Source organism: Salmo salar, chromosome ssa12 (assembly GCF_905237065.1).
Source record: "Salmo salar chromosome ssa12, Ssal_v3.1, whole genome shotgun sequence".
NCBI classification, from domain to species: Eukaryota; Metazoa; Chordata; class Actinopteri; order Salmoniformes; family Salmonidae; genus Salmo; species Salmo salar.
Genome location: NC_059453.1, coordinates 52871367 through 52894161, shown reverse-complemented (window position 1 = coordinate 52894161; position 22795 = coordinate 52871367). Strand labels below are relative to the sequence as shown.

Genomic DNA, 22795 nt, shown 5'->3' with positions numbered 1-22795 from the left:
TTAGGGAACACCTACTCTGTAAAGTGCACGTGTGCAATAACTCAATTTGCCCTTGCACTCCTTCTAAACAACGCCTTTGCCAAAGGATAGTCTGCAAAACTTAGTCCACTCTGTTCGTAACAGATTTTCGTTTTGGGAACAGAAAACTGTTTGAGATCAAATGTTTTATCGGTGATAAAAATTAGCAGAATAACGGACAAAAATCCATTTCACTCCACCTTCTCAGTCAACATTTCCATGTGGGACCCATATCGGTTAATGAAGGGCTGTTCCACGGGCCCCATTAGAGAAACCCAACAGTGGGCCCACTAAGTTTTGTCCTCAGTATCCACGTTGGCCCCACATGTGGTTGCCATGTTGGGCTTCATAAGTTGTCCTAGCGGGTGAATTGAGGATTTACTTGCATGGGTCCCAGGTGTTTACCCAAATGGGTTACCCAGATGTAACCCATTATGGTAAACACCTGGGACCCAAGTCCCCAATTTTCCCGCTAGGGCAATAAGTAGGCTGTAAATGTTGATTTCAAATGGCTGTCCACCTGGGACCAAACTGGTTTTATTCTCAGTCTCCAAGCAGGCCCCAGATGTTGCTGCCCAAGCTGCTTTCTTAAGAGATGACAAAATCATAGTTTTCTTTAAAATAAAAAGTGTATTTATATCACATCAAATGCATTGTAGGAACTTCAGTTAGAGGGATAGTTCATCATAATTACACATTTACACATTGGTTTCCTTACCCTGTAAGCATCCTTTTGACAAGGTATGACAACAATCCATGCTTTGCTTTATTTACCTGGCTACTGTTTCCAAATGCTAACTTTTTACAATTTGTAGTACAAATCCAATGCAAATAAATGATACAAACTTTAGCATTTTTCGCGCTTCATGTCTAAATCATCTTAAATCAATAATACAGTATGTACAATGTGTATTTTCAAAGGTCTAAAGTGAAACTGCCTGTTTCTTTTATCTAGTCTGATATGTACCACGTATACAGCTCAATCCCCGACACACCAGCAACCTCAGCCCAGCAGGACAGCCTACTGATGTAGTTTTGAAACCACAACTATGACTTTCTCTACAGTGCCGTGAAAAAGTATTTTCCCCCTTCTGATTTTCTCTATTTTTGCATATTGTTGATTCTGAATGTTATCAGATCTTCAACCAAAACCTAATATTAGATAAAGGAAACCTGAGTTTACAAAAAAAAAAATATTTAATGAACAAAGGTATGCAACACCCAATTCCCTGTGTGAAAAAAAATTGCCCCGTTACACTCAATAACTGGTTGTACCACCTTAAACTGCAATGCCTGCAACCAAACGCTTCCTTGGTTTTCATCAGACATAATGGGACCCATATCGTCCAAAATGTTGACTCAAGTTTGCCAAATAGCACCTGGAAGTACCTGGATGATCATCAAGACTCTTGGAAGAATGTTCTATGGACAGATGAGTTTAAGTATAACTTTTTGGACGACATGGGTCCCATTATGCCTGGCGAAAACCAAACACTGCATTCCACAGTGTTTGGACCTTATAACAACGGTCAAGCATGGTGGTGGTAGTGTGATGGCTTTGGAATGCTATTCTGCCTCAGTACCTGGACGACTTGCCTTAATAGAAGGAACCATGAATTCTGCTCTGTATCAAAGAACTCTACAGGAAAATGTCAGGCCATCTGTCTGTAAGCTGAAGCTAAAGCACAGCTGGGTCATGCAGCAAGACAATGATCCAAAACACACAATCAAGTGAAAATGGCTAAAAAGCAACAAATGTGAAGTTTTGGAATGGCCTAGTCAAAGTCCAGACCTAATTCCAATTGAGATGTTGTGGCAGGACTTGAAACGAGCAGTTCATGCTTGAAAACCCACAAATGTCACTGTGTTAAAGCAGTTCAGCATGGAAGAGTGGGACAACAATCCTCCACAGCAACGTGAGAGACTGATCAACAATTACAGGAAGTGTTTGGTTGGAGTCATTGCAGCTTAAGGTGGCACAACCAGTTATTGAGTGAAAGGGGGCAATTATTTTTTCCCACAGGGGTATTGGGTGCTACATAACTATGTTTCTGAAATAAATTAAATAAATATATAATTGTTGTGCTATTTGTTCACTCAGGTTTCCTTTATCTACTATGAGGTTTTTGTTGAAGATCTGATAACATTCAGTATCAAAAATATGCAAAAGTAGAGAAAATTTGAAAGGGGAAAATACTTTTGCACGGCACTGTAGCTACTGATCGTAAAATGTCCTTTGTCTGCACCACACCCTTTGAGCCTCTTACAGGATGTTGTATGTAGAGAATGGCTACAGTATTATCACTGCTCTCTATTATCACCTGGCTCCAAGATTGTATTTATACTTATTTCATGTTTTACTCGTTCTCATGTTTTTGTGTACGATCATTATGATAAACCATAAGGGTTAAATACAGTAGCTTTTTTATTCATTTGTTTAGCTAATTCCATTAGGGTAACTGTAAATCAACACCCACATCAATGCAACTGTTGAAGTTAAGTAAAGAATTAGAGCTGAAAGACAGATGATAGAAAATAGGTATTTGTGTTTATTTAGATAGTAGCAGCGTCCTCAAACGTAGGGGTTTGGGTTCGAGGTAAACATTAAGGGTTATAGGTTACAATAAAAATGTAAAACATGCAAATGTTCATATTTTCAGTTTACAGCCAGAGCTCTGAACTTTATTCCTTTCCCGTAACTTAAATGTATTTTTTTTTATCCTTAACATGCATCTTTTTAATCTGTTTAAGATGTTCTCTGCTGTAAAATTTAAAGCAGGCAGAATAAATTGACTTCAACCATCCTCTCATCTCTGTTATTTTACATGATCCCTTCCATATCCCAAAAGACAGAATTATATTTGTCAAAATAAAGCTACAAATATTTACCTCTAAAATCGTACAATCGCGTCTCTATACCATCTTTTTTACAGTTTCTTTTCAATTGTATAGTACTCTTTTTTTTAAAGGTGGAATTTTTTTGTTATTTTAATTCATATAACTACCTTGACCTAACTCTTGTTATTTTCTACACTGCATGTACAGTACACAGGGATATTGGTTTCTTTGCTCTGGCATCCACAGAGGGGTCTGTAATGTGCTCAGGATCTCATCATTGCTGTCACAGTGCTTTCTCATCCTTTATTAGTGATCCAGAGCCAAGCAGTGAAACATTTTGTTATTCTTCAATTTTTTACCCCTTGACATGGTCAAATAACTCAAGCATAGATTGATAACTGTTTTCTAATTTTGCACACAGAAACTAGAGTAACTTGGTAAAAAAGAATGGCACTGATTGGCCTATAGGAGGCGCTGTTATAAGCAGTCTAACTTAAACCTTCATATCTGCTGCCCCGTTTCACCTAGAGACAGGAAACTTTGTATGTAGGTGTATTTCCTCATGCTGCACACATTTTCCTCAAGATCTCATAAGGTCTGTTTGGATAGATTTTCCTCCATCTTGGACATTTAGGAAAATCTTTGAAAAAGGTATTCTCATGAACCATAGGTCCAAATAAAACCAAATTCAGTGTGTAGGCCCATGGAACATTGTTAAATTTAGGGTTATTGATAAATCTTGAAATCAGACGTGACATGTCCATTTAAATCCTTTGTAAATCCACTTCACAATGGCCTATCAACGTCAAACGTTGTCGGGTCATCAAAGACATTATTGTGATGATCCATGTTAAGTTCCTGTAGCACATTGTCAAGATAACCATGAGATCAGACATAACCCTGGTCTCAGAGTCCACAAAGACCATCATTATTTTTGAGCTGTCAGTCCCTTGGGAAGATCGTCTTCAGGAGGCATACGAGAGGAAGAGGGCAAAGTATGAGGGACTGGTCATCGACTTTCAGAAGCAGGGTTGGAAGGCTAGGTGCATGCCTATCGAGGTAGGCTCCAAGGGTTTTGCTGGGCAATCCCTCTACAGAGCCTGCAGCACACTTGGCATCAAGGGAGTGAAGAGGAGAAAAGCCATCAGCAGCACAATGTCCCTGGATCAAGAGAGGAGATCCATTGGGAGCAGCGTAATGCTACCTGGAGACAAGTCAGGATCTGATCAACCTTGGTTGGGTCGCCTGCGCGAGGGTGTGTGATGTTGACCCAAAACACCCTATGACTCCAGGTTACATCACTGATTATGTGTCCAGGAGCATCAAAATATGTATTCATTTGATTAAAAAAAACAAAGAAACAATTAACAATTCCCTGTTCCTTATCTGTCGTGATTGGTTTTGTGGATTATTTGGTGCGTGACGTCACTCTGAGCCCTTACCAAAACACCAAACATGGCGGAGAGTTTTATTCGTCATCTGAAACCAGTAGTGACCACCAACTTCAATGACGGTTAATAACATTGCTGCTGAGGAGGCCTAGCTAGCTAGCTACAGTGTTTGTGGAATCTCAGCTGTTTTCTTGTTAAACAGAATTAGCATTTCGCTAGCTAGCTAATGCGTTAGCTAAACTGCTTCTAGATTTGGGATCTCATGGGGGCTTCAGGTGCCAGCGGGTTTGAATTTAAAACTAGATCCGTGTTTAGACACCTGTGCACATTCGCTGATATTCCTTGCTAGTTAGTGAGTTATTTGCACAGTTATAGCAGATTGTTGGTCAGCAAACAGGGTTTGTTTGGTCTTGAAAGTCGAGGGGGCTGTTGCTCAAGGAGAGAGAGGCATTGCAGCATCAGGTAGGCTAGCCTATAGAAGAAATAATAATAAGTAGATAGCCAATTCAAACCATATAATGTAGCCTAGTCTGGCTACTTACGTCAGTGTTTAACTACACTGAACAAAAACATAAAGGCAACATGTAAAGTGTTGGTCCCATGTTTCATGAGCTGAAATAAAACAAATCCCAGAAACTTTCCATACACACAAAAAGCTTATTTCTCTCAAATTTTGTGCACAAATTAGTTTACATCTCTGTTAATGACTATTTGTCATTTGCCAATATAATCCATCCACCTGACAGGTGTGGCGTATCAAGAAGTTGATTAAACAGCATGATCATTACACAGCTGCACCTTGTGCTGGGACAATAAAAGTCCACTCTAAAATGTGCAGTTTTGTCACACAACACAATGCCACAGATGTCTAAAGTTTTGAGGGAGTGTGCCATCGTCATGCACTGCAAGATGGTCTTTCCACACAAGCTGTTTACAGAGAATTTAACATTAATATCTCTGTTTTAGAGAATTTAGCGGTACGTCCAACCGACCTTTAACAACGCAGACCACATGTATTGCATTGTGTGGGTGTGCAGTCTGCTAATGTCAGCATTGTGAAAAGAGTGCCCCATGGTGGCGCTGGGGTTATGGTATGGGTAGGCATAAGCTACGGACAATGAACACAATTGCATTTTTATCGATGGCAATTTGAATGCACAGAGATGCCATGACGAGATCCTGAGGCCCATTGTCGTGCCATTCATCCACCGCCTTCATGTTTCAGCATCATAATGCACGGCCCCTTGTTGCAAGGATCTCTACACAATTCCTGGAAGCTGAAAATGTCCCAATTGTTCCATGGCCTGCATGCTCACCAGACATGTCACCGACTGAGAACGTTTGGGATGCTCTGGATCAACTTGTACGACAGCATGTTCCAGTTCCGGCCAATATCCAGAAACTTCACACAGCCATTGAAGAGGAGGGGGACAATATTCCACAGGCCACAATCAACAGCCTGATCAACTCTATGCGAAGGAGATGTGTTGCGCTGCATGAGGGAAAAGGTGGGTTGCACCAGATAGTGACTGGTTTTCTGATCCATACCCCTACATTTTTTAAGGTATCTGTGACCAACATATGCATAGCTGTATTCCCAGCCATGTGAAATCCATAGATTATGGCTTAATGAATTTATTTCAGTTGACTGATTTCCTTATATGAACTTTAACTCAGTAAAATATTTGAAATTGTTGCATGTTGCGTTTATATTTTTGTTCAGTATATTTAGCCATTAGCAGCATGTATTATTGTCATGTCCTATGTTCTGTCCCTATTTTCCTGTGTGCTCTCACTCACTCTCCCTACTTTGTGCACGGAGTGAAGGGAGAGACTCATTTTGAATGTGAAAGCACATGACAGTTGAGCAAGATTTGAAAATGTAATTGCAGCTAAAACACTTTTTAAAACAACTGCTGTTACTATTTTTAAAGAGAGGGGAGTCTAAGCTTTTGGTGAGTATAAATATTACATTTAAACGTTCAGTTTCATGACAGATGTCCTCTTTCATTGGCCTAGTCTTGTTAAATGTTTTTAAAATATAACGTTGGGTATGTAGGAGGAACAGAAAGGGGATTCCAGACTGCATAGCTCAAAGTAAGGGGTTCTATGAATTTAGTAGGTCACCTAGCATTTTACGCACCATGTCTTATGAAATGGTGTCGTTAATAAAGATCATTGTTTTCTATATCTGTGTTGAGTGTTGGTGTCCTAACCTCGCTGGACCATACCATACCGGTCAAACAAAGATGGTGGCTCACAGTACTCTGCTCAATCCAGTACTTGCCCCACCTATCAGGTGGTCTAGCGAGCTTCATTACAGTGGTGGGATATACAGTATGTCAGACCATGAGGACACAAACTTAGGCACAGGTCGCAGCCCCCGTCCCATATAATGGTCAGCCCCTTCCCCCCAACATGCAGTCGGTGCACCCTGTCTTTATGCCAGAAACATTTACCGGTCTGGGGCTGGAATGGTCTGTTTGGGCTGGACAGTTGGAAATGGCTGCCAAGGTAAACAATTGGAATTATGGGCTCAAGTTAAAATATATGTCTTTGTTACTACCGGGGCGGGCTGGAGACATTTATAGCGGTCTCTCCGTTGAGGATAGAAGTGACTACACACAGTTGAAAAATGCTATTGGGAAATGTTTAGACCCTTGTGACAGTCACAATGGGAACTGTGCTAACTTCCTGGCTAGGAGGAGGCTGCATAACGAAACAGCCTGCATAACGAAACAACATGTTTACACGTGATCATGTTATTGATTATGTATGTAGTGGGGACTGGCGTGTCAGTCTTTGGTCTGCTAGGCCCGCTACTAGGGAACAAAGCGGGTTTGCTTATGACCGAGTGAACAGAGGCCGAAGCAAATTCTGCTAGGAATGTGGATGTAACCGTCATATGAGAAGAAACTCCCCCTACCTGCCGGGAAACTAGTGCGGGTGTGCACGGCAGGCAAAATGCTCGCCCCCCTTCCTCCTTCTTCTAGACTGGCCTCTCCATGTGACAAGAACACTTCCAGAGTGTACCTCAATGCTAAACTAAGTGGGTGGGACTATCGTCTACCAATTGATACCGGGGCTCAAGCTTCAATTGTTTCCATAGCTAAAAATAACTAATGGAGACACTGAGTTGATGGGTTACCAGGGCTAAGTTGCTGTAGCTAATGGGCGGGAAATTGAGATCCTGAGCCGTTGGCAGACCATTTGTCAATTTGAGTCTTTAGCTGTAGTTACTGAATTCTTATGGTGGATATCTTGCCCTAAGACATTTTGCTTGGCACTGACTTTCTAGATAAATTTGGTGATGTGATTGATATGGAGGAAGATGATACCGACTAATGGGAAAGAAGCTACCTCTCTTGTTGTTGTATGATGCTAACCAACCCAAACATGTTACTGTTCACTATGATACAGTAATCTCACCCCACTGCGAAGTAATTATCCCGTGGGCAGTTGAAGGTCTTCCCAAGAAGTACACCAAAGGTATGCTGGAACCCTCTTCCTCTTTGCTCAACCATTGTGATGTTTTGGTTTATGCAATGCACCTAGTACCTTCCAGAGGTTGATGGATGTAGTCCTAGCAGATTCACAGTAGACCACCCGTTTAGTTGATTTGGATGAAATTATTGTGTCCGGTCGTACCGTTCAAGAACATCTCCTCCAAATCTTGCCCCTCTCTGCATCAGCTTACTGAGAAAGGAAGATGGCGGGAAAACTGCCAGCGGGCATTCACGCAGTTGAAAGCTAGCCTCACTACTGCATCAGTCGTGTCCTACCCAGATCCTAACAAGACCTTTAGCCTAGATACCGATGATAACAATGAAGGAATAGGAGCTGTACCATATCAAAGAAGAAAGGATTGGAGTGTGTGGTAGCATATGCTAGTCGAGCTCTGACAAAGCAAGAATGCAAGTATGCTACAACGAAGAAGGAGCTGTTGGGCATGGTTACTTTCAAGAAGATACTTAAAACATTACCTCTTAGGCAAAGAGTTCATTCTGCGTACAGACCACATCTCCCTACGATGGTTGCACAACTTTCAAGGTTTAGAAGGGCAGCTAGCTCGGTGGGTGGAACAGTTGGCCAATTTTCAGTATAAGATTGTGCACCGTCCCGGAAAGCAGCATGCGAGTGCAGACACTCTGTCGAGGCTACCAGCATTCTCTGTCGTACCCTGTGTTGCGTCAAGCCCTCCCTCTGATCAGTGCCCTGTGGTTTGCGCATTGATGCATGTCAACCAGCTGGCATGGCTAGAACAGGAAGCAGGGGTGGGGGATGACTTGGCAGAAGCCCAACAAGAAGACGCGGAAATACGCCTTCTCCTCTAGCTTACAAGAAGTACAGTATAGGGGACAAGCGCAGGGAGGTAGAGTAATCAAGCCTTAATATGCGCCAGTATGGGATCAGCTTCAGGTGCAAGGGCTGAGTTTAGTGCGTGTCCCCTTGCCTAATTCTGATGCCATTTGTAAGATACAAGTGGTCCTCCGCAAAGCTGTGGCGCCTACAGTTTTGGACATGGTACATAGCACAACAACAGGGGGTCATTTAGGAGTGCAAAAGCTATAGGGGAAAGCCAAAGATCGTTTCGACTGGACGGGGTGGTTTGACAATGTAGAAAAATGGTGTAAGGAGTGTGTGGACTGCACGTCCCGTAAACCCCAAGGGCGGCCGTTCTGTGCACCCCTAAACCTGTCTGTCACCTCTTGGCCGTGTGAACGTATAGCAGTGGATATCTTGGGTCCCCTCACTAACACCGCCAACGGGAAAAGTACATCCTGGTAGACTGAGATTATATCTCAAAATGGACAGAGGAGTTTGTGGATGTGTAGAACATCCATAAATCTTAAACCTCTGCTTATCATCGCCAGTCAGATGGGTTGCTCGCTCGCATCTAGCACACGAGAGAGGTCATCTGGCCTCCAGCATCCACGAGAGGGGTCTTCCGGTCTTCTTCAGCAATGGGAGGCGCCAACAGCGTCTCCTTCAATGGGAGGGAGGTCAATGGGAGCCCAACTTTCTCAGGGAGCACGAGCAGTGCGACGCCGGAAGCCACTCGCGTGGTCCAAAGTTACCACATGGCTTCGGAGTGACTCATGGACGGTCTTTTCCATCCAGGATGGGGGATAGTGTGTTGAACTGGGATGTTCTTCTACCGTATGTCATGATGGTCTATCATAGTAGTTTTCATGCAAGTACCGGGTTCAACCCATTCAAAGTGCTGTTTGGTTAAGAAATTGTTCTTCTAGTCGATGTGATGCTTGACATAGATCACAGGAAAAATTGTACATCTGTCAGTGAATATGTATTGTGGCTGGATGACACTTTGTCTACATTAGTGCGGTCAGTGAAAAGACACCAAGCTAATGCCTCCGGTCAGCAGAAAGTTAACTTTGATTTTCGTGCCAATTATCTATATTAATCTGTGGTTGAATTGGTTTGGGTTCGAAATAAGGCTAAGAAGCGAGGGGTATGTCCTAAGTAACAGAGGTGCTACAAACACCCTTTCCAAGTGATAGAGCAGGTTTTAGATGTCCTCTGCCGTATAGAACTGGATGGAGAGAGGTCGTTAAACTGTGGTGCATTTCAAACAACTCAAACCCTTTGTTCCTTGATAATTTGCAGAGACTCCGGTACAACCCAGCTAGGTGGGAGAGAGAGAGATTTCCTGCCCAACCTCGCAGGCCTTCACACCAACTGGAGGTCAACCCATGACCCAGTTGGGTTATCACAGGCCGGGGTTCCAGTCGGCTGTGGATTATCCCGGAGAGACGCTGTTCTGCATCCAGGGCTGCTGTTGCCAGCTGCATCTAGCACACGATAGGCGTCATCTGACCTCCAGCATCTATGAGACAGTACTTCCGGCATTCTTCAGCAACGGGAAGCACCAGCAGCATCTCTTTCAGTGGGAGGAAGGTCAACGGGAGCCCAACTGTCTCGGGGAGCATGACCAGTGCAAGACTGGCAGCCACCAGCGTAGTCCAAAGGTACCACATGGCTTTGGAAAAACTCAGGGATGGTCTTTTCCACCCAGGATGGGGATAGTGTGGTGAAGCTGTAGGACAGCTTGTAAGGGAAGATATCACAAAATCATTAACTAATTGCTCACACCTGTGCCTGCTTACAAGACTCTGACCAAAACTCTGAGAAACTGATATAAGACAGAGCCGAGAGTGTAGGCAGGTCGTGGCAGGGAAGCTGTGCTTTGATGAACGCTGGACTTGTAGGCTTTGCAATTATCTGCATTGCTCTCACCTTAACAGAGGGAGGTTTTGGCCAGTTCTCCTTAACCGTTCGGACAAGTAAAAAATCTGTCTTACTTGTATGAAGGACAAGTGGCAGAAAGAGTTAATGTCAAGCCCTGCAGATAATTCCACCATGGGCAACTGGCTACAAGAACTGAGCCGATGGACAAGGGGCAATGAAATGTGGTATGTAAACCTTATGTATGGCCATAGAAGCTATGTGAATATGAATTCACTGCAACCTTAGATGGCTGCACCAGACCAAATGGTGGCACTATAGATCTCATCGTCACCAGTGCCACCATATGATACTAGAGCAATAACTATTGATCAAGTGGACTTTGTCTCATGCAAATAAATTATGTCAAATATTGTGATTAGTATATCTGTATAATCACATATTGTTGCCCATGTTAGGGAAAAGTGGATATTTTATTCTGTAAAATCCTGTCCTGCCGCTTGCAGTCAGCGTACTACAGCTGTGAGAGTGTATTGAAGTATTTAGGAACGCTAATGTGGAGTGAACCAACTGAAATTTAAATCAACATGGTAATGCTTTCATTGACTGCACATAAAGGAAGATAGTTCCTACATCACAGAGGGCTGGCTTTGTTATCCAACTGATCTTGTGTCCTTTCTGTCATCCTGTGAAACCCGTTCATTGCTGCTCGCAGGTATATTTGTTCGGTCTAATGTCCATATTGTTTTCCCCTTGGAATATTGTTCTGTTTCTCTTGAACAATGTCTAATTTCTTATTTCTCTGCTGGTCAGGGAGATGCTTTACAATTGGTATGTCACTCTGTTGGTAATAAGCAACTCAGTTAGTTGTGAGCAAGTTCTTCTTGTTGGCGAGGCTCCCTGTGCGTTGTCAGCATTTGATGGTGCGCCTGTCTATCAATCTCTCCAGTGTTAGGTCCATTGTTGGGTCCAGGACGGTGGGCCTCAAGGGCGGTGTGGTCACCTGCTAATGAGAGTGGCCAGTAGGGGGAGCAGTGCTGCTGTAAGGGGGGCAGAGAGGCCTGCTGCTCCTCCACACTCCATGGCATTCTCCTGCATCAGACACATGGGGTATCACAGGAGTTTCAGACCATAGAAATGAATTAATACATACACTATATATCTATATGCTTCAGACAATATACAGATGGTCACATATATGCTTAATATCATGTTATTAAACACTCATAAACAGGCGTTCATGTACTTTCCGTGTAATCACAGAATTGTGACGCAGACGCACACATATCTACACACTGCGTACCTCGGGGTGAAAAGGATGACACGATTCTGGCCGCTTTCTGTCTTTCTGAAATTTCAACCTATCACATTTCAGAGACTCATTGTGTGCAGAGGGGTTAAGGATAGAAATACTGATGATGAACCACACCTCAGACACCTCAGATACATTTAACTGATACTGTGGTGACCGTTTCTGCAACATCATTCTAGCATGATGAGACAACCAAACAGTAATGCACGCTTCCTAAATACCTACATGTATGAGAAATGTATTAATACCTCTGACAATGAAGAAGCTATTCACGCGCTCAGAACACTAAAGTCTAAGTTCAGAGTTCACTTACAGTTAACTTACAAAACCCATCTACTTACAAAACATTTATACTAAAAAACACTCACAAAAGCTTTGTACTAAAAATACACTCAAACTTATTGAGGGTTAGTAAAGGATATACATAATCTCGATGGGATCCATGGAAACCAGGGGGGCAGAGCTGCAGTCACACTTGTTGTCCACGACAACCATGAAGAGATTACTGCTGGGAATCTGCTGAATTACAAAAGATCTGAGGGAGAGTTGAGTTGAAGGAGAAAGAAAGAGAGAGAGAGAGTTGAGTTGATTCAGTTGATGCTTTTAACATAAGGCTAGGCCCCTATTTTCTCCACTTCCTATCTGACTGACGTGCCCAAAGTAAACTGCCTTTTGTTCAGGCCCTGAAGCCAGGATATGCATATAATTGGTACCATTGGAAAGAAGACACTTTGAAGTTTGTAGAAATGATTAAATAATGTAGGAGACTAACACAATAGATATGGTAGGAGAAAATCCATAGAAAAAACAATGTTTTTTTTTGAGAGAGCCCATGCTATTAAAATGGAACGTATAGGGAAATAATGAAATCTAGCTCCCAGTATGCAATTCCTATGGCTTCTACTGGGTGTCAGTAGTCTTTGTTCAAGGTTTCAGGCTTGTTTCTTCCAAAACGAGTAAGAATAATGAGTTTTACTACAGGGACACAGACTTGGAAATTATTTTATAATTTAATTCGATTTTAGGGTATCTGAGGATTAAATAGAAACTTATTTTGACTTGTTGAAACAAAGTTTAGGGGTAGATTTTTGGATTCCTATCTTGGCATGTTGAACGAGTGGATTACTCAAATCGATGGCGCCAACTAAAAATACTTTTTGGGATATAAAGAAGGATTTTATCTAACAAGACGACACTACATGTTATAGCTGGGACCTTTTGGATGACAAATCAGAGGAAGATTTTCAAAAAGTACGTGAATATTTAATCGCTATTTGTGAATTTATGAAACCTGTGCCGGTGGCAAAATATTTTGATGTGGGACGTCGTCCTCAAACAATCACATGGCATGCTTTCGCTGTAAAGCCTACTGTAAATCGGACAGTGCAGTTAGATTAACAAGAAGTTAAGCTTTCAACTGATATAAGACGCTTGTATGTACCTAAATGTTTAATATCCATAATGTTTATGATTATTTATTTGAATTGCGCGTCCTCCAGTTTCACCGTAAGTTGTCCCGCTAGCGGGGCGTCTATCCCAGAACTAACGCATGAAATTACCCTGTATTGTGTATACACCATCAACACACAAGTTAAGTGAGTTTATCGGTGCCTAATACACAGGTAAGGGAACTGTGTTACAAGTACCTGGCACAGCCCTCACAGTCGATGTTTCCCGTGGTCTCTTTGATGGTACGCTCAGAGACGAAGGCAGGGTACTCCGTGTCACATGGCACCATCATGGTCTTACCCCTCGACTTTTGGGCTGGAAATGGGACATGTAAATCTTAACATAATAAAGACACGAAAGACTCACACACACACACATGCATGTGTGCAAGCACTCACACACACACACACACCTCAAGTTATATTCTTGCACACACTGACCTTTGACTGAGAGATCAACATGCCACCAGCTGTAAAGGTTGAACTCCAGCAGGAAACTGATGAGGAAAACACAAACATACATTGATATAATAATACAATAATATGTACTGTGGTTGATAATCAGTGCATCTCATTTTATCGTATCAAGGTGATTATTTTATTATTCTCACATGACAAGTTTGGTCAGGAGCCATTTCACCATGGAGAAGGGCTGGGAGAGAAGACATTAAATAATTAGCATTGACTGGATGTATGTAAGTCTGATGAGTAGTTTCGGGACAGTACGTACACGTGATAATATTTAGGGACAGTACTTACATGTGAAAATATTTAGGGACAGTACTTACATGTGAAAATATTTAGGGACAGTACTTACATGTGACAATATTTAGGGACAGTACTTACATGTGAAAATATTTAGGGACAGTACTTACATGTTATAATATTTAGGGACAGTACTTACATGTGATAATATTTAGGGACAGTACTTACATGTGACAATATTTAGGGACAGTACTTACATTTGACAATATTTAGGGGGAGTACTTACATGTGACAATATTTAGCGGCAGTACTTACATGTGATAATATTTAGGGACAGTACTTACATGTGATAATATTTAGGGGAAGTACTTACATGTGATAAAGAGCGTGCGCTGTCACTGCTGCCAGCATACTCTCTACAGAGAGCCTGGTAGTCATACAGAGTGATCCTAGAGAGAGGAGAGAAAATAGACCATTCATTTTGTGTGTGTGTGTGTGTGTGTGTGTGTGTGTGTGTGTGTGTGTGTGTGTGTGTGTGTGTGTGTGTGTGTGTGTGTGTGTGTGTGTGTGTGTGTGTGTGTGTGTGTGTGTTCAGGGTAATGACTGTAACATGATTTCTCCTCTAACCTTTTGAAGGAGCCCATAAGAAGCAGCTTGTTCATAACAGCACTCTCCACCTCTCCAAAAAACAGCCCCGTCTGAGGAAGAAGATGTTTATTTAAAGGCAAATACTAAGAACCAGGGGAGCTACAGGACAATACGCACACATATTTAGTATATTATTAATGGTACCTGAGAGTAGTCCTCTGTGACCAGAATAAATCCGTTGTTGTCTATAAGGTAACACTTAATGTCCTGTTAGATATAAAGAAAGGAACATTAATTCAGATCTTCAAAGCATGACATCATTTAATAATTCAATACTGAGAGGAAACAGAGAAAGGTCACAGACAGTACAGACAGGAAGTAGAAAAGCTGAGACACGGACAACAGGCTAAGAAACAGGAAGTAGCATGAGTCAGTGACAGACACCTACTGTCTGGTCTTACCTCATTATCACAGCTAATGGTGCACTTCCCATCCAAAGCAGCACACTGGATCGAATCAATAAGATTAATAAATGATTAGAATAATCCATAAAGCATGTCTCACAGCACTGGATAGTGTGTGTGTGTGTGTGTGTGTGTGTGTGTGTGTGTGTGTGTGTGTGTGTGTGTGTGTGTGTGTGTGTGTGTGTGTGTGTGTGTGTGTGTGTGTGTGTGTGTGTGTGTGTGTGTGTGTGTGTGTGTGTGTGTGTGTGTGTGTGTGTGTGTGTGTGTGTCTACCTGTCTACTAGCGGTCCAGAACTTCCTCTGAAAGAAATCCAGCTTCATCTGAATCCCAACGGCTATAGTGGGTTTTAACAAAAACACAAACAGAACACAGTCAGCACACTGTACATCTAGAAGAGGAATTAAAAATGTATTAAAGAGTTTCTTCACTTGTATTCAAAGGGGGATTTATAGTTACAAGCCTATAACAGGTACAGTAGCTCTCTATGTTAGGGAGAAGTTAAGGGAGAAGTTAGGGGCTTTTCAGGGAGCTTACAAGCAACAATAGGCGACTTCCTGTCATCCAGCAGTTGTATGGCAGTGCTGGCCAAAACCACACTCTTATTCTCATTTCCTGGAGTAAAACAATAACACAGAGAAGCATAGATATTAGCCTCAATCAACAAATGTTTTGTAAATGGAAAATAACAATTCCTACTATTTCAATAGATCTTATAAAATACACTATATATTCCATTCCACCCTCAGCACCTCAGCATAATCACAGCTGGAAAACCAAGTCACAGAAACAAAAGGGAATAATCATTTTCTAGCCAAAAGATGGCGCCATACCCACAGCCTTCAGCAGGCAATAGCAACCCACAGCACTACACTCAGTGATGGAATCCCATCAGTAGTCTACAACCAGGATGTTAGAAGTGATTCTGACACAGAGGGAGGGATGTGTTCTTATGAAATAAAAACCTGTTCTGGTACTAGCACTACAGAACCTCTGGGGACAGGGATTGTTGGAGGAGGTTATAGTATTAAACAGGGGAGGTGACAGTAAAGGAGGGATATTTTACAACAGACTAAGGGATGAGAGCAGTTAGAGGAAGGTAGAGGCTGGTAGACAACAGGGAACAACAGTGAGATCCTGATCCTCTCTTTCCCTCAGTGGGAAGAAAGTGGGGCACATTAATTACAGACAGCAGTGAGAGAGATGAGCTGTACAACAACCCAGCTTCTCTAATATACAGTAGCTCACTCTCCCTAACTTGTGGTTGAATTTCATCTGTAGCCTATTTTCCACCCCCACACCCCACTCAATAGAACTCTTTAGTTAACGCTGTGTACTGTATCTCTGTGGGTTACCATGGCGATTCAGTGTGTCTCTGATAGGTTTTACCATGACGATTCGGTGTATCTGTGTCTCTGATATAGTGTGTAGTTAGCCTCTTTGCTCAGTGAGACTTGTACACATTAATCTAGTCTCCTGTCAGTGCAGCCGACATCCCGTACCCCGAAAACATATTTATCAGCCCCTCTGATTTACCTATTTCCGTGAAACTTTTCCCGTCACAAGGCAAATCTATAATACGGAATGCCTTACCGATCGGTACGGGCTATAAAATATGTGAACTATGGTAAAAATAAACGTTTAAATCCACATTTTCCAGAAGTCACTCCCTTGTCCCCATACTCCGTAGTAGTCGCCATGCAAGATTACCGCGTGATCTCAGCTGGCAACAAATCTTTGGCTTTAGGGTGTGTGAGGGATCAGCCGGGTCAAGTGGTCCGACTGCTCCCTCTGCTGGAGGTGGGCCGCAGTACAGCCACTACTGATGAGCTCACCTGAGGCCAATTGACTGGTTATTGTTTGTGCTCCCTGAAGGGGCAGAGGGGGGGGAGTGATTATGAGCCAGAGACTATGATGAATTCCAGGACAGTAGGATTCCCTGTTATAGGTTTAGCACCAACTGTTATTTTATTATTTATATTATTTTTTTGAGAGCCATTACCCTGGCCTTTGTTTGTACGGTCCCGGGGAGAGTTGAAAGAAGAACACCGATTACAGTGTCCTTCTTTTTGTTGAAGTCACGTCTCTGTGTCTCATTTCGTGCTGTCCCGTCTATGATTTTGTCAGTGAATAGGTACGGCCTTTTCACAGGCGATTTGGTGTGAATTTGGTAAACTCTGGAAAAGTTGGATTTAAATGTTTTTTTTCACAGAGTGTATAGTCTGTAAAAACTGGTAAGGCATTCTGGATTATAGATTTGCCTTCGGTGACAGGAAAAGTTGATCAGAAATAGATAAACCAGAAGGCTGGTAAATATGTTTTCGGGGTTCACGATGTTGCCTTCAGCGACAGGAGACCAGATTAATGTGTGCAGGTCTCCCAGAGCGAAGAGGCTAACTACACCCTATATCAGAGACACAGATACACTGAATCTCCATGGTAACCCACAGAGATACATTACACAGGGTTAACCAAAGAGTTCTATTGAGAGGGATGTGGGGAAAATATGCTACAGATGACACTCAATTACAAATAAGGGAGAGTGAGCTACTGCATATTAGAGAAACTGTATATTGATTAAAGTAAAATGAAGTTGTATTTCAAAGACAACATAATTAAAATACAGTGCAAGTAAATGGTGTAACACCTTGTGTTATGAGCGGGTGTGTTTCGGGTGAGGGGATTCTGGACATAGAGTAAAGGTACATTTTGTGTAAGTATCTCCATACCTCCAAAGGGGATCGAGTAGACGAAGGTGCCGGGAACCTGCTCTGCTGCTCTCTTGTACCACAGAGGGAAGTGGTCAGCATTGAACACCCCCTCCTTATCCTCCGCCGTCAGGAAGTCTCTGATGAGACACAGGAAGACATGAAGGAGTCAGAGGAGAAACCACAAGTCACTGGTGAAAGTACAAGTCACTTGTACATTGCTTTGTCTCAGTTGTTGCACTGATTGGCCAGATGCTCAGTATCGTACTCACTGATTGGATAGGTGCTCTGGGACAACAAACAGGCTGGTTCTAGAGAGGCCAGTGCGTGTGGCTAGGTAAGCAATCTCCACTCCTTTGTCTGAGTTCCTGTTGGGGTGATGGAAACAAACAAACAATGAAAATAAAAAGTAAAACGTTCATCACATTAGTCACGAGACCACAGAGTAGAGAGGATTGTGGGAAGAGGCGGGTGTCACGTCCTGGCCAGTAAAAGGGGTTATTTGTCATTGTAGTTGGTCAGGGCGTGGCAGGCGGTGTTTGTTTTGTGTGGTTGGGTATTGTGGGTTTAGGTTCTAGTTTTCTTATTTCTATGTTTATCTAGCTTTTCTAGTTCTATTGAGTTTTGTCAATGACCTCCAATTAGAGGCAGCTGGTTGTTGTTGTCTCTAATTGGAGGCCATATTTAGTTCTGTTTCTTTTCACTGGGTTTTGTGGGTGGTTGTTTCTAGTATAGTCTATGCACCTTACTGGACTGTTTTTGTCATTTGTTTTGTATTGATTAAGTGTTTTCTTTAATAAATAAGAGGATGAGCACTTTACCCGCTGCGTTTTGGTCCCCTTCAACGACGAGCGTTACAGAACCACCCACCAAAGAAGGACCAAGCAGCGGAGGAAGGAGCAGCAAGAGAGCTATTTGGAGTCCTGAACATGGGAGGAGATCCTGGACGGTAAAGGACCATGGCACCAGGCTGGGGAGTACCAGTGCCCGAAGGAGGAGATGGAGGAAGCTAAGAGGGAACGACGGAGGTATGAGGCATTATATCCTCCATTTCAGGAGGTGAGGAGGCAGCCGGGGAGTTGGGCTGAGTCAGTGGGGAGCCCTGACCTAACTTCCCTGGCGTACAGGACAGAGCCGTGGAGCAAAGAGGAGCCAGTCAAGGAATCAAGCGAGGAGCTTGACGCGAGATTCCGGAGAGAGGTACTGGCGGAAAGGGCACGAAGGAGCACCTGTGCTTACTATGGGGAGCGACGGAGCAAGCAAGCACCGTGTTATGCGGAGATACGCACGGTATCGCCAGTGCGCAGCTACAGCCCGGTGCGCTTGGTGAAAGCTCCTCATAGGTGTCATGCTAGAGCCAGCATTGAGCCAGGACCGGTGATGCAAGTTGCAAGCATCAGACCGCCTGTGAGGGTTCATGGCCCAGTGTATCCTGTTCCTGCTCCTCGTACTCTTCCTCCAGTGCGTCAGCCCAGTCCAGTGCATCCTGTTCCTGCTCTCCGCACTAGCCTTGAGGTGCGTGTTACTAGTCTGGCGCCTCCAAAGCCAGTCCCACGGATCAGGTCTCCAGTGCGCCTGCCCAGTCGAGTACGTCCTGTTCCTGCTCCTCGCACTAGCCCTGGGGTGCGTGTTACTAGTCTGGCGCCTCCTAAGCCAGCCCCACGCATCCAGAGCTTCCGGCGACAGTCCCCCGTCCAGAGCTTCCGGCGACAGTTCCCCGTCCAGAGCTTCCGGCGACAGTTCCCCGTCCAGAGCTTCCGGCGACAGTTCCCCGTCCACTGCTTCCGGCGACGTCCTACAGTCCGGAACCGACAGAGACGGCCTACAGTCCGGAATCGACAGAGACGGCCTACAGTCCGGAACCGACAGAGACGGCCTACAGTCCGGAACCGACAGAGACGGCCTACAGTCCGGAACCGACAGAGACGGCCTAGAGTCCGGAACCTGCAGAGACGGCCTACAGTCCGGAACCTGCAGAGACGGCCTACAGTCTGGAACCTGCAGAGACTGCCTAGAGTCCGGAGCCTGCAGAGATGCTCCTCAGCCCTGAGCCTCCAGCGACACTCCTCAGCCAGGGGCCTCCAGCGACTTCCCTCAGCCAGGGGCCTCCAGCGATGCTCCCCAGTCAGGAGCCTCCAGCGACCCTCCTCAGCCAGGAGCCTCCAGCGACGCTCCTCAGCCCGGGGCCTTCAGCAACGCTCCTCAGCCCGGGGCCTTCAGCGACGCCTCTCAGCCCGGGGCCTCCAGCGACGCTCCCCAGTCAGGAGCCTCCAGAGACGATCCCCAGCCCGGAGCCTCCAGCGACGCTCCTCAGCCAGGGGTCTCCAGCGACGCCTCTCAGCCCGGGGCCTCCAGCGACGCCTCTCAGCCGGGGTTTCCAGCAACGCCTCTCAGCCCGGGGCCTCCAGCGATGCCGTGCAGCCCAGAGTCTGCTGAACGGGAGCTACGGCCAGAGCCAGAGCCACCTCCGTGGTGGGAGGATTGCGAAGGGGCGGGGTGAAGCACAGGAACCGTTGTTGATGGTGGCCACCCTCCCTTCCCTCCCTTTAGGTTTGGGGTTGTTTTTGTGGGTTTTGTTTTGAGGTGCAGGGGGGGGAGGGGGGGGTACTGTCACGTCCTGGCCAGTAAAAGGGGTTATTTGTCATTGTAGTTGGTCAGGGCGTGGCAGGGGGTGTTTGTTTTGTGTGGTCGGGTATTGTGGGTTTAGGTTCTAGTTTTCTTATTTCTATGTTTATCTAGCTTTTCTAGTTCTATGTGAGTTTTGTCAATGACCTCCAATTAGAGGCAGCTGGTTGTTGTTGTCTCTAATTGGAGGCCATATTTAGTTGTTTGTTTTCACTGGGTTTTGTGGGTGGTTGTTTCTAGTATAGTCTATGCACCTTACTGGACTGTTTTCGTCGTTTGTTTTGTATTGATTAAGTATTTTCTTTAATAAATAAGAGGATGAGCACTTTACCCGCTGCGTTTTGGCCCCCCTTCAATGACGAGCATTACAGCGGGGACCACACAGGTGATCAAAGCAGAGAGACCTAGTGACATGCTGATGCCGTTGATGTTTAGTACTGTTTGTAACGACGATCAACCCCGCAAAGTAAGAGCTGTGAGAGAGCAACAGAGGGAGGCGTGTTGCATAAAGGAGTTGAGGAGTTAGTTCATGTTCAGGAGTTAGTAGGCTAGACTCACTCGGACTTGTTGAGGGCCAGGCCGGTCCAGTAGGCCTCCAGTGGGGCTGTGACCACAGCATCAAACAACACCTCCTGGATCAGCTCTCTGTCACCTACGGCAGAGAGGGAGTGGTTCAGTCCTGGAAACACACTACCACGTCCTCTACAAACAGGATATAGGGTTAGGGTTAAGGTTTGGGGTTGAAGTGAGGGTTACGGTTATGGCTAGGTTATATGATTTCCCAGGATATATAATGAAACCCCAGTAGCCTATAGATCCCAGTATGGTGTAACTTACATTTGATGTGTGGCTTGCGTCCGGTCAGGTAGAGTTTAATGGCCTGGATCTGGGAGAGGGAGCGGTGCTCATGGTGCTCATCAGTGTTGCAATATGTCCTGTCAAATGAATAGGTAGACACACACCCAAAACACTTGATGAGGAGCTGACCAACAGAAACTAAACTAAATTACAGAAAGACAAATATAGAAAGTGGCACACTATTTCAGGCAAATAACCCATGTTGCTGCGTTTCAGCTGAACAGAACAGAACATAACAGACAGACATGCTGTTATATCACACGGCTCAACATAACATACCTACTAAGACATACAGGGTGCGTTCATATAAATTCCCTCTATCTACTCAGATTTCAGAGCACTCTTGACTGAGTGAGCCAGAGCGCAGAATAACTGATAAATTTACGAACACGCAAACACTCGTTGAATATGACAGGTCTCAGTGTACTCTCGTTTGTGTCTGCACTCTGAGCGCACTCTGGCATTCCAGAGTGAATTTACAAACACACCCACAGAAAGCAATAACCTATATAATGCTTGACTGACCAATCCCAAGCTCATAACCCCCTACATTACCCATAACCCCCTGTATTACCATTCATCTGCCAGCGCAACATCTGGCTGTTCCAGGTCAAGGAGCCCTGCAAAACACATGAACGTCAGATAAGTGACGCTTCAACAGGGCCAGGCTGAGTGCACTGATATATGGCCTTAAGAACAGGCAGACCACAGGTACAGAATATCCGTAAACGTCTATGAAACTGATGAAGCTCTCATAGTTCGTTGGGTGAGTGAGTGAGTCTTACCTGCTTCCACTGAGACGTTTCCTCTGAAGAAGAATTTGCCATGGCCTCTAGACAAAGCCACTCCGACGCTGAACACAGAAACACACGGCAGGGTGAGCAGCCGAGAGAAGTCAACAGTTACACTCTTAGGGCTGGTTTCCCAAACACAGAATAAAGCCTAGTCCTGGACTAAAAATAATGTTCAGTGGGGATTCCCCACTGTGGCGCAGCGATCTAAGGCACTGCATCTCTGTGCTAGAGGCGTCACTACAGACCCTGGTTTGATTCCAGGCTGTATAACAACCGGCCGTGATTGGGAGTCCCATAGGGTGGCGCACAATTGGCCCAGCGTCGTCCGGGTTAGGGTTTGGCCGGGGTAGGCTGTCATTGGAAATAAGAATTCGTTCTTAACTGACTTTCCTAGTTAAATAAAAGTTAAACTGCTTTTCAGTCTAGGACTAGGCCACAGGAGGTTGTGGTAATGGCTAGAGCAGAATAGGTGGAATGGTATCAAATACATCAAACACAAGGTTTCCATGTGTTTGATGCCATTCCATTAACGCCGTTCCAGGCGTTATTATGAGCCTTCCTCCCCTCAGCAGCCTCCACTGGACTAGGTGTTGTCTGGGAAATGGGCCCACAGAGACACATGGCACTTACACACTCACTGAACCAGCCATCGTGTCAACTCTCAGAAGGACATCAGAGAATTGATCAAGATAAATGGATGTGCTGAAAAACTGAAGAAGTGTCTGTACCCTACTTTCAAAGCATCTCGCCTCACCTGAAGGGAGTTCCCTTGACTTCAGTGTAGAAATAGTCATTGTGCATCTTCAGGAGTCTTTTCTGAAAACACATAGAAATCATGGAG

The 22795-nt window shown here is 44.4% G+C and overlaps 1 protein-coding gene across 2 annotated transcripts in view; it reads right to left on the bottom strand.

Annotated features, from left to right (window-relative positions):
• Positions 1-10908: 10908 nt before the first annotated feature.
• The window catches only part of LOC106565153 (voltage-dependent calcium channel subunit alpha-2/delta-3), a 61765-nt gene continuing 49878 nt past the window's right edge, over positions 10909-22795 (bottom strand). The window contains exons 20-38 of one of the 2 annotated variants that reach the window (XM_045692012.1): positions 22709-22770; positions 21946-22013; positions 21735-21780; positions 21140-21237; positions 20861-20954; positions 17950-18045; positions 17699-17817; positions 15507-15584; positions 15245-15306; positions 14969-15013; positions 14712-14774; positions 14547-14617; positions 14293-14368; positions 13826-13866; positions 13656-13711; positions 13413-13530; positions 12189-12301; positions 11758-11840; positions 10909-11546 (exon numbers count right to left, since the gene is read on the bottom strand). In XM_045692012.1, the coding sequence (XP_045547968.1) occupies positions 11454-11546; positions 11758-11840; positions 12189-12301; positions 13413-13530; positions 13656-13711; positions 13826-13866; positions 14293-14368; positions 14547-14617; positions 14712-14774; positions 14969-15013; positions 15245-15306; positions 15507-15584; positions 17699-17817; positions 17950-18045; positions 20861-20954; positions 21140-21237; positions 21735-21780; positions 21946-22013; positions 22709-22770 (1482 nt within the window). In that variant the 3' untranslated portion in view covers positions 10909-11453. The remainder of the gene's footprint in view (positions 11547-11757; positions 11841-12188; positions 12302-13412; positions 13531-13655; positions 13712-13825; positions 13867-14292; positions 14369-14546; positions 14618-14711; positions 14775-14968; positions 15014-15244; positions 15307-15506; positions 15585-17698; positions 17818-17949; positions 18046-20860; positions 20955-21139; positions 21238-21734; positions 21781-21945; positions 22014-22708; positions 22771-22795) is intronic. The other variant, XM_014131951.2, reaches the window with a different exon arrangement.